We start from the raw sequence: 12,053 nt of genomic DNA, 5'->3' as shown, positions 1-12,053 counted from the left end.
TAAAGGATGTCTTCTTGCCTCTTGTTGCTTCTTTTACTTTGTTGTTTAGCTACAGTGGCACTTCTTTGGTTTTCTTACTGCTTTTTTTTTTTTTTTTTAATTTGGGGTATACATTTAAATTGAACCTCTATTATGGTGTCTTTTGGTAGCTGAGCATTAGTTAATTAGTGAAGGAACACCTGGGCTTTATGGAGAGCCAGACTACAGAGGAAGTTTCTGGGGAGAGAAACTACCCCAGAACACAGATTTCCAGAGGAGAGCTTACAAAGCTTTCTGGATAGGAAGGCCTAGGAGATTCCCTGAGTCATCAGGGGAGAGACTAGGCAGTGGAGAAGCCTAGGGAGTTACAGATGAGGGAGAAGGCTTGTTTACATACCATGTGGCAGTTGATTAAATAAACCAGACCCAGAAGGGGCATTATTGACTGTATACAAGCCTCCTTGAATTGATTGAAAGGCCACTAGGGGAAACCGAGGCAGAGACATAACTGCAGTTCCATAACCAACGTGCTCCAGAGGCATGTCCACTCTTTTTGCTTAACTGTCCATTGCTGATGAACTATAATTCTTAGCTCCCAGCCTCAAATCTCATTTTTAATTGCTTGCTTTATTTCAGTTTGATTTCGATTAATTTTCTTGGACGATTTTTGTCTGAACTGTGTTTTCTAAAGCACTGTGCACACCTGTGGCAGTACCCAAGAAATTGTTTCCTCTATCGTCTGTCTCATTTTTATCATCTCGTTATCATTCTAATTGTTTCTATCATGGTTCATCACGCCTCTGCAACATTATCTTGTTTCTTCTCCTTATCCTAGTCATCTTTGGTTTCTTTTCCTTGGCTTCCTCTTGGACTGTCAGATTCACTGCAAGCCTTTTTTTCTGTGGTTATGCGTGTTGTTTTAATTTGTTTCCATTTCCACGGTATCAAGTTAGTTAATGTTTTATGCAGTCTGAAAAAGTACCCCTGCCTATATGGTACAGGACTTGTTCAGGTCCTGAAACTGAAGTGTGGTTGGCAGGAAAGCTCTTAGACACAAAGTCTAAAAGTGTAATTAGGTTTACTTTCACTATAGCATAACTGTTTTTTTTTTTCATTTTTTTTAGGGTGCAGATATACTTCGTCTGTGGCATCTACACCAGACGTTACTGTGTTTTGATTATGATCTAGAGGAGACTAATGAAGTAAAAGATATGTTGCTTCAGTGCTTTATGAGTGTTAACCATATTAAAAAAGAAGAGGTAAACAGACATTTTTCCCACTATGCTTTTACATATGTTTTCAAATATTTTAAATGTTAACTTTTTTTGGCATTAGTCTTTTTGTGACATCATGTTTGTGGAAGTACCAGTTCGTAATGAGTTATATAGTGGGCTTTAGACACAGTTCACCACTTATTTCAGGTTATGGAGCTAAGAGCCAATGTGTAGGGGTTGGTTTGTTTGTTTGTTTGTTTGTTTTTTACCCCAAAGTGAATCTTTTTTTCTTTAGTAAAGACAGCAGGATTTGGCCCTATCTGTTATTATGCAAATACACACATTGTGAAACAGGCTTTCCCTTGACTTTTGTCTCCTTCAGCACAGACAAACTGTTCTGTGCTTCAGAAATGTTGTCAAGAAAGGGAAAAAACACTCCAAAGTGAGTAACCTCCTTTAACTACAGTATAATTCTTACCCTCCTGATTCCATATCATAGCCCACTTTTGGAATTATGGAAGTACTATCAGTTTCTGCAAACTTAGATTTGTACTGCATTTGCCGAAGTCTTAAACCTGATCTCTTCGCAGGGTATGTCTACACTATGAGATTATTCCAATTTTACATAAACCAGTTTTGTAAAACAGATTGTGTAAAGTCAAGTGCATGCGGCCACACTAAACACATTAATTCGGCGGTGTGCGTCCATGTACTGAGACTAGCGTCGATTTCCGGAGCGTTGCACTGTGGGTAACTATCCCATAGTTCCCGCAGTCTCCCCCACCCCTTGGAATTCTGGGTTGAGATCCCAGTGCCTGATGGGGCAACAAACATTGTCGCAGGTGGTTCTGGGTACAGCCTCACCCCTCCCTCTGTGAAAGCAGCAGACAACCGTTTCGCGCCTTTTTTTCCTGGGTAAACTGTGCAAACGCCATAGCACAGCAAGCATGGACCCTGCTCAGATCAATACCGCAATCGTGGACGTTGTAAACACCTCGCACATTCTCGTGCAGTCTCTGCAGGTCCTGGTTCAGCATAATCAGAACCTGCAAAACCAAGCGAGGAGGAGGCAGCTACGGCAGAGCGGCGACGAGAGTGATGAGGACATGGACACAGAATTCTCTCAAACCGCGGGCCCCTGCGCTTTGGAGATCCTGCTGGTAATGGGGCAGGTTCTAGCCATTGAACGCCGATTTTGGGCCCAGGAAACAAGCACAGACTGGTGGGACCGCATAGTTTTGCAAGTTTGGGATGATTCGCAGTGGCTGCGAAACTTTTGCATGCGTAAGGGCACTTTCTTGGAACTTTGTGACTTGCTTTCCCCTGCTCTGAAACGCCATAATACCAAGGTGAGGGCTGCTCTCATAGTTGAGAAGCGACTGGCAATAGCCCTCTGGAAGCGTGCAGTGCCTGACAGCTACCGGTCAGTCGAGAATCAATTTGGAGTGGGAAAATTACTGTGGGGGCTGCTGTGATGCAAGTAGCCAAATCAATCATTAAGCTGCTGCTACGAAAGGCTGTGACTCTGGGAAATGTGCAGGTCATAGTGGATGGCTTTGCTGCAATGGGATTCCCTAACTGTGGTGGGGCGATAGATGGAACCCATATCCCTATCTTGGCACCGAAGCACCAGGGCACCCAGTACGTAAACCGCAAGGGGTACTTTTCAATGGTACTGCAAGCACTGGTGGATCACAAGGGACGTTTCACCAACATCCACGTGGGATAGCCGGGAAGGGTTCATGACGCTTGCGTCTTCAGGAACACTACTCTGTTAAAACAGCTGCAGCAAGGGAATTACTTCCTAGACCAGAAAATAACGGTTGGGGATGTTGAAATGCCTATAGTTATCCTGGGTGACCCAGCCTACCCCTTGATGCCCTGGCTCATGAAGCCATACACAGGCAGCCTGGACAGTAGTCAGAAGCTGTTCAACTACAGGCTGAGCAAGTGCAAAATGGTGGTAGAATGTGCATTTGGTCATTAAAGGCGTCCTGGCGCACGTTACTGACTCGCTCAGACCTCAGCCAAACCAATGTCCCCATTGTTATTGCTGGTTGCTGTGTGCTCCACAATCTCTGTGACAGTAAGGGGGAGACCTTTATGGCGGGGTGGGAGGGTGAGGCAAATCACCTGGCCGCTGATTACGCGCAGCCAAACACCAGGGCGATTAGAAGAGCACACCACGAAGCGGTGCGCATCAGATAAGCTTTGAAAACAAGTTTCATCACGGGCCAGGGTACGGTGTGACTGTGTGTGTTTCCCCTTGATGAACCCCCCCCTTGATTGACTCATTCCCTGTAAGCAACCCACCCTCCCCCTTCAGTTACAGCTTGCTTAAGGAAATAAAGTCACTGTCGTTTAAAAATCATGTATTCTTTATTAAAAAGTCATTATAAAGAGAGGGAGAAAACTGACAAGGTAGCGTGGGTGTGGTTTGAGAGGAGGATAAGAGGGAAGGAAAAGGCCACTAAAAATATTTCAAAGTAATGACAGCCTTTTGGTTGGGCTATCCACGGGGTTGGAGTGGGCGGGTGCACGAAGCCTTCCCCCATGCGTTCTTACACGTCTGTGTGAGGAAGATATGGAACGTGGTGAGGGTGGTTACACAGGGACTGCAGTGGCACTCTGTGACCCTGCTGCTGTTCCTGAAGCTCCACCAGACGTCGGAGGATGTCAGTTTGATCACACAGCAGCCCCAGTGTTGCATCCCGCCACCGCATATCTTATAGACTCTAGGAGTGGAAGGGACCTCGAGAGGTCATCGAGTCCAGTCCCCTGCCTCATGGCAGGACCAAATACTGTCTAGACCATCCCTAATAGACTTTTATCTAACCTACTCTTAAATATCTCCAGAGATGGAGATTCCACAACTTCCCTAGGCAATCTATTCCAGTGTTTAACTAACTACCCTGACAGTTAGGAACTTTTTCCTAATGTCCAACCTAAATCCCCCTTGCTGCAGTTTAAGCCCATTGCTTCTTGTTCTATCATTGGAGGCTAAGGTGAACAAGTTTTCTCCCTCCTCCTGATGACACCCTTTTAGATACCTGAAAACTGCTATCATGTCCCCTCTCAGTCTTCTCTTTTCCAAACTAAACAAACCCAATTCCTTCAGCCTTCCTTCATAGGTCATGTTCTCGAGACCTTTAATCATTCTCGTTGCTCTTCTCTGGACCCTCTCCAATTTCTCCACATCTTTCTTGAAATGCGGTGCCCAGGACTGGACACAATACTCCAGCTGAGGCCTAACCAGCGCAGAGTAAAGCGGAAGAATGACTTCTCGTGTCTTGTTTACAACACACCTGTTAATGCATCCCAGTATCACGTTTGCTTTTTTTGCAACAGTATCACACTGTTGACTCATATTAAGCTTGTGGTCCACTATGACCCCTAGATCTTTCTGCCATACTCCTTCCTAGACAGTCTCTTCCCATTCTGTATGTGTGAAACTGATTGTTCCTTCCTAAGTGGAGCACTTTGCATTTATCTTTATTGAACTTCATCCTGTTTACCTCAGACCATTTCTCCAATTTGTCCAGATCATTTTGAATTTTGACCCTGTCCTCCAAAGCAGTTGCAATCCCTCCCAGTTTGGTATTGTCCGCAAACTTAATAAGCGTACTTTCTATGCCAACATCTAAATCGTTGATGAAGATATTGAACAGAGCCTGTCCCAAAACAGACCCCTGCGGAACCCCACTTGTTATACCTTTCCAGCAGGATTGGGAGCCATTAATAACTACTCTCTGAGTACGGTTATCCAGCCAGTTATGCACCCACCTTATAGTAGCCCCATGTAAATTGTACTTTCCTAGTTTATCTATAAGAATATCATGCGAGACTGTATCAAATGCCTTACTAAAGTCTAGGTATATCACATCCATCACTTCTCCCTTATCCACAAGGCTCGTTATCCTATCAAAGAATGCTATCAGATTAGTTTGACACGATTTGTTCTTTACAAATCCATGCTGGCTATTCCCTATCACCTTACCACCTTCCAAGTGTTTGCAGATGATTTCTTTAATTACTTGCTCCATTATCTTCCCTGGCACAGAAGTTAAACTAACTGGTCTGTAGTTTCCTGGGTTGTTTTTATTTCCCTTTTTATAGATGGGCACTATATTTGCCCCCTTCCAGTCTTCTGGAATCTCCCCCATCTCCCATGATTTCCTAAAGATAATAGCTAGAGGCTCAGATACCTCCTCTATTAACTCCTTGAGTATTCTAGGATGCATTTCATCAGGCCCTGGTGACTTGCAGGCATCTAACTTTTCTAAGTGATTTTTTACTTGCTCTTTTTTTATTTTATCTTCTAAACCTACCCTCTTCCCGTAAGCATTCACTGTATTAGACATTCCTTCAGACTTCTCAGTGAAGACGGAAACAAAGAAGTCATTAAGCATCTCTGCCATTTCCAAGTCTCCCGTTACTGTTTCCCCCTCCTCACTGAGCAGTGGGCCTACCCTGTCCTTGGTCTTCCTCTTCCTTCTAATGTATTGATAAAAAGTCTTCTTATTTCCCTTTGTTCCCATAGCTAGTTTGAGCTCATTTTGTGCCTGTGCCTTTGCCTTTATAATCTTGCCTCTGCATTCCTGTGTTATTTGCCTATATTCGTCCTTTGTAATCTGACCTAGTTTCCATTTTTTATATGACGCCTTTTTATTTTGTAGGTCACACAAGATCTCGTGGTTAAGCCAACATGGTCTTTTGCCACATTTTCTATCTTTCCTAACCATCGGAATAGCTTGCTTTTGGGCCCTTAATAGTGTCCCTTTGAAAAACTGCCAACTGTCCTCAGTTGTTTTTCCCCTCAGTCTTGATTCCCATGGGACCTTACCTATCAGCTCTCTGAGCTTACCAAAATCCGCCTTCCTGAAATCCATTGTCTCTATTTTGCTGTACTCCCTTCTACCCTTCCTTAGAATTGCAAACTCTATGATTTCATGATCACTTTCACCCAAGCTTCCTTCTACTTTCAAATTCTCAACGAGTTCGTCCCTATTTGTTAAAATCAAGTCTAGAACAGCTTCCCACCTAGTAGCTTTTTTCAACTTTCTGAAATAAAAAGTTGTCTGCAATGCAGTCCAGGAACTTATTGGATAGTCTGTTCTCCGCGGTGTTATTTTCCCAACATATATCTGGATAGTTGAAGTCCCCCATCACCACTAAATCTTGGGCTTTGGATGATTTTGTTAGTTGTTTGAAAAAAGCCTCATCCACCTCTTCCACCTGATTAAGTGGCCTGTAGTAGACTCCCAGCACGACATCACCCGTGATTTTTACCCCTTTTAGCCTAACCCAGAGACTCTCAACACTTCCATCTCCTATGTCCATCTCCACCTCAGTCCAAGTGTGTACATTTTTAATATATAAGGCAACACCACCTCCCTTTTTCCCCTGTCTATCTTCCTGCCTACACCTCTGATCTTCCTGGCACCACCTCTCATCTCGAGCGTTCCTCCTGTCCTCACATTCACTGGCATCTTTCCTGTAATTTGATACCACATCCTTCCACTCATTTAGGTGAGCTCTTTCATTGCGGGTTACTTCCATGATTTCCGAGAACATTTCGTCACACGTCTTTTTTTTTTTTTCCTCCGCTTTATCTGAGATAGCCTTCGGGATGGAGTAGGGAGGCTTGAAAAATTTGCAGCTGCATGAGGGAGGTAAAAAAGGGAGAGAAGTATTTAAAAAGATACATTTTGCAGAACAATGGTTATACTCTTTCACAGTGAACAACACTATTCACCTTACATAGCACATGTGATTTCACTACAAGGTCGCATTTTGTATCTTAATATTGAGTACCTGCGGCTCTGGTGTTACAGACCTCACAGATGCAGGCCCGGGCAGCAGAATTCAGCTTGCATGCAGCTATGGTAAGCCATTGTCGTTCGGCTTCTGCAGCCTTCATATTACACAGTGCCCTCCTTTCCCAAATACCAAGCAAATCCCGTTCAGTGCTGCTTCTTTCCTGTTAACATGCAGCAGCAGAAACCACCCCCCCCATCCAATTCTATGGGACGATCGCTTTACTCCTCCCCCTACTGCGTGGCTGGTATCAGGGGGGATCACTGTTAATCACCCCCTTTCCTCCCCCCACCACGTGGCTGGTAGCAGGGAAGATCCCTGCTAGCCAAACACAAAAAAGCTCAGCGGCATTTTCCCCCCACTCCACTCCCCCCGCTTGGCTACCTGCAAGGAAGGATTTATTTTAAGCAACAGGCAAACAGCCCAGTAGGAATGGCCATCTCTGTCCCCTTAATTAAATTCCTGAATTTCAACCAGGTTACCATGAATGATATCACTCTCCTTAGGATAACACAGCAAGATAAAGAACGGATGTTGCTTGAATGCCAGCAATCACCGGGACCATACGCAGCTAGGCTTTGTCATGAAATGATACCAGATTACTTGCTACATGCATGGTGTGGTCAAGTGCCCTACCATGGTGGATGGAATAAGGCTGCCTTGCCCAGAAACCTTCTGCAAAGGCTTTTAGAGTACCTCCAGGAGAGCTTCATGGAGATGTCCCTGGAGGATTTCCGCTCCATCCCCAGACATGTTAACAAACTTTTCCAATAACTGTACTGGCCGCAAATGCATCCCAAGTCCTCAGGGCAAATCAATCATTTAAAAAACGCTTGCTTTTAAACCATGTTTTATATTTACAAAGGTACACTCACCAGAGGTCGCTTCCATGGCTTCGTTGTCTGGGCTAGTGGCTTGGGAGGGCTGGGAGGGTAATTCCATCTGGGTGAGAAAAAGCTCCTGGCTGTTGGGGAGAACGGAGTGCTGTGTGCTTTCTGCAAGCTTGTCCTCCTCTTTCTCCTGCTTATCTTCCCCGTCCGCAGAATCCTCAGCCATGGCTGAGATTACCACCCCCACATCGGAATCCACGGACAGGGGTGGAGTAGTGGTGGCAGACCGCCTTAGAATTGCCTGTAGCTCAGCGTAGAAGTGGCATGTTTTCGGCCCTGCCCCGGACTTTCCGTTTGCTTCTTTGGTTTTCTGGTAGGCTTGTCTGAGTGCCTTAACTTTCACTCTGCACTGCACGGAGTCTGTGGTGTGGCCTTTCTCCATTACCTTGGAAATTTTTTCAAATGTTTTTTCATTTCATCTGTTGGAACGGAGTTCTGTTAGCACAGACTCCTCTCCCCATATAGCGATCGGATCCAGTACCTCCCGTGCAGTCCATGCTGCAGCTCTTTTTTGATTCTCAGGAGACTGCATTGTTACCTGTGCTGATGAGCTCTGCGTGGTCACCTGTGCTGGTGAGCTCTCCACGCTGGCCAAACAGGAAATGAAATTCAAAAGTTCACGGGGCTTTTCCTTTCTACCTGGCCAGTGCATCTGAGTTCAGATTGCTGTCCAGAGCGGTCACAGCAGTGCACTGTGGGATACCGCCCAGAGGCCAAATAATTTGTGGCCACACTAACCCTAATCCGATATGGTAATACCGATTTCAGCGCTACTCCTCTCGTCGGGGAGGAGTACAGAAACCGGTTTAAAGAACCCTTTATATCAATATAAAGGTCTCGTTGTGTGGACAGGTGCAGCATTAAATCGGTTTAACTCTCCTAAAATCGGTATAAATGCGTAGTGTAGACCAGGCCTCAGTGAAGAATTGTTTTCAGCTGTAACTTTTTTTACTTTGGTTTGCACATTAGGGAATATTGAGGTCTATACATTACGCACCTTAGAATGCCATTGCATGGATTGCAACCGATATATATTAAGCCAATGGAGAAAGTATGGTAATGAACTAGTTTTATTCTGGAAGGGGAGGAGAAGCTTATTTTTTTTTCTAATACTACAGCAAAAACAGATTTTAAATTTGTAACTGTCCCCTTGACTTAGTGCATTCAAAAGTATTGAAAAAGTCTGAGAACCGTGCTTGCTTGGTCACATCCTATGCTATAGTAACTAAATATAATTGTATGAATTAAGGGTAATATTAGCCATATTAAATAATTTTGTTGCTCTAGTTAAGTAGTTTCTAAATGATCTGGTTTACTTTAATATTGCCTATTTATATATGGACAATAAAAGCATTGAAAACTAGCTGTTAATGCAGATTTACACATTTGTATATCTTTCAGCAACAAATCAACATGTATGCTTGTTTCTCCAGGTCTTTGTTTTTTTTATAAGGTCTTTACTTGTTACTACAGACCTATTATTTCATAGACAAACCACAATTCCAGTTTTCCTCAGGCTGAAATATTTTGACTATGGAACAAATTTCTTATTAAAAGAAGACTTCAGAAAATCACCACTATGTGCAAACAGGTTCTCTGCCTTTTGAAAGATAGTGCATTAATGTGGTTCTACACCTGACTTAAAATTTTTATTCTGGGGCTTTTAGAACCAGGTGAACTGTACAGTACCTGGAGAACTTAGCCTGAGCATGCGTATATAGTATTTAGCATATTGGGTTCTTGATCTCCAGTTTGAGTCCTTAGGCGCTACTGCAGTACAAATAAATACTAAGTAATCCTTCAGTTATACTAGGCAATAAAAATGCTTAAGAATCTTACAACTTTTCTTAAACAATCAGAATATCACTTAAATATATGCAATTTTTTTTCTTTAGGAAACATTACCTGTTACCTTAAGTTCTTCAAGTGCTTGCTCATGTCCATTCCAATGTAGGTGTGTGCTTGCCCCGAGCACCGCCTCTGGAAAGTTTTTTTTCTCTCAGGGCTATCTGTTAGGTCAGCGCTGCTGCCCCTAGGAGTCATGCCCTCATAGCACTGTTGTATAGGGCTCTGCTGACCCCTCAATTCCTTTTTACCACCCATGACAGTCGCTGGAACTGCTGCTCATCCTTGGTGTGTTTTTTGTTTGTTTTTCAGTACCTCTCTCAATGGACTTTGCTGATTATCTGTAAATACTTCTTTTTCTAGAGTTTGAGTTTGTTAGTAGCAGACACCGCTTAGTGGGGTTAGCCCTTCCCTGGCATCAGGGTAGGCCTCAGACCCCAGGGTTCAAGCCATGTGCATCATGCCATAAGCCAATGCTGGTTAGCAATCAATATTCCATCTGCCTCAAGTGTCTTGGGGGAGAGACAAATGCAGAAGCGTTGCAGGATTTGCAAAGGCTTTAGGCCCAGAACTAAGTTCCTCCTTATGGAGGCAGTGCTTCGTCCCGCTTCCTAGCAGAGTCACGTTGACCCAACACTGGGTACTTTGGCTTCAGTAAGAAGCACACTGGCATTTCTAAGGGAGATAGGTGCTGGAGAAGTGGAACAATGCTCTAGGAACGACTCTGCATGTATGGCTCAGTACTCCCAGCACCAACGCTGATCTCTGGTGCTAAGGAAGACAATTCCAGCATGGGACTCTTGGCATTGCTCTCCATTGCCGGTACCGAAAAAGATTGACTGGGACATTCCCCAACCCCAAAGTCTGCAGGGCATTGAGATGCTGACAGTGTGTGACCCATGCCGGCCACTCAGATGCCAGTGATGAGTATGGTACCTTTGACTCTGGCCCCAATAAGGGCACAGTTGAGTCCAGCACCTTTGGACTCTCTGCCAAAAGAGAGCCACTGGAATTTGGCCTTGGCGCTACTATCCACGCTGGAGACATTTGAGGCAGAAAGGGAGTTACTGTCCTTCCCGGTATCACCATCCCTTGCCATTCAGGAGCAGATAGTGGCAGCACCAGAGGTAAGGATGGCCATGGTATCGAGACCTTAGGTGTCATCAAAGAGCAAGCCAGCCATGATGTTGCAGCACTGGTTTCTTCCCTCCCTGCACCTTTCTCCATTACCGGCCAGCACTGCTCTGTTCTTGTCACCAAGAAGCAACTCCAGTTAGTGATGCCCAACAGCTGAGATGAGCCTGGATATTCTGCCAACAGCCTGACCGCCAACCCAATGGCAGATGTCACTACAGTATCCATTCTGGAATCCCTGACCCTTTTCAGCCAGTCCAGGGTCCACAGTCCAGGAGTCCTATTGCATCGGAGTCCAGAGGTCCTGCACCATCTCTCTTGGAGCAGGAACCAGGCCTCGGTGATGAACCTGGTACCAAATTGCAATACCTCTTCAGGGACCCTTCTCACGAGTAACCTCTGGCCCAGGAGGTGCAGTCGCTCCTAAAGGTGAGAGCAACGGAAGAGGTTCCACCAGAGTTAAGGGGCTGGGGTCTCTATTCCCTCTACTTCCTAATCCCGAAGGCCAATGGCAATCTCAGACCGATCTTGGACCTGCAAAATGTCAATGGATTCATGAAGAGACTGAAGTTCCACATGGTCTCCTTAGCCTCCACTATCCCTTCTCTGGATCCAAGGGACTGGTATGCTGCCCTTGACTTGAAGGATGCATATTTTCATATTGCAGTTTTTTGGGGACACAGAAGGTTCCTATGACTTGTTGTGAGCCACATGCACTACCAATTTATGGTGCTGCCATTCATCCTGTTAGCGGCCCCTTGCGTGTTCACAAAGTGCATGGCAGTCGTCGAAGCCTTCCTAAGGAGACAAGCTGTTCAGGTCTACCTTACCTCGGTGACTGACTGATCAGAGGTCAATCCAAGGCCCAGGTGGAGGCAGATGTGGAGTTAATACAGTCAACTTTCCAGGCCCTCAGGTTGTTGATAAACGTGCAGAAATCTACCCTTTCCTTGGTTCAAAGGATAGAATTCATTGAGGTGGTTCTCAACTTGACCCAGGCCAGAGCCTTTCTCCTGGAAAATCTGTTCAGAGCTGTAAGGTTGTTCATGGAGAGCCTGAAGAATCACCTCATCACCACAGTAAGAAACTGTGTAAAGCTCCTGGGGCATATGGCATCATGCACCTATGTGGTGCAATATGTGAGACTATCGTTCCAGGATCTCCAGACTTGGTT

General features: G+C 44.9%; 1 protein-coding gene across 1 annotated transcript in view; it reads left to right on the top strand.

Annotated features, from left to right (window-relative positions):
- NCAPG2 (non-SMC condensin II complex subunit G2) overlaps positions 1–12,053 on the top strand; it is a 141,900-nt gene that overhangs the window by 20,044 nt on the left and 109,803 nt on the right. The window contains exon 6 of the mRNA XM_050942218.1: positions 1,104–1,238. Coding sequence (XP_050798175.1) covers positions 1,104–1,238 — 135 coding nt within the window. The remainder of the gene's footprint in view (positions 1–1,103; positions 1,239–12,053) is intronic.

Source organism: Gopherus flavomarginatus, chromosome 2 (genome assembly GCF_025201925.1).
Source record: "Gopherus flavomarginatus isolate rGopFla2 chromosome 2, rGopFla2.mat.asm, whole genome shotgun sequence".
NCBI classification, from domain to species: Eukaryota; Metazoa; Chordata; order Testudines; family Testudinidae; genus Gopherus; species Gopherus flavomarginatus.
Note: the sequence above shows the minus strand (reverse complement) of the source record. Positions and strands in the feature narration are given on the sequence as shown.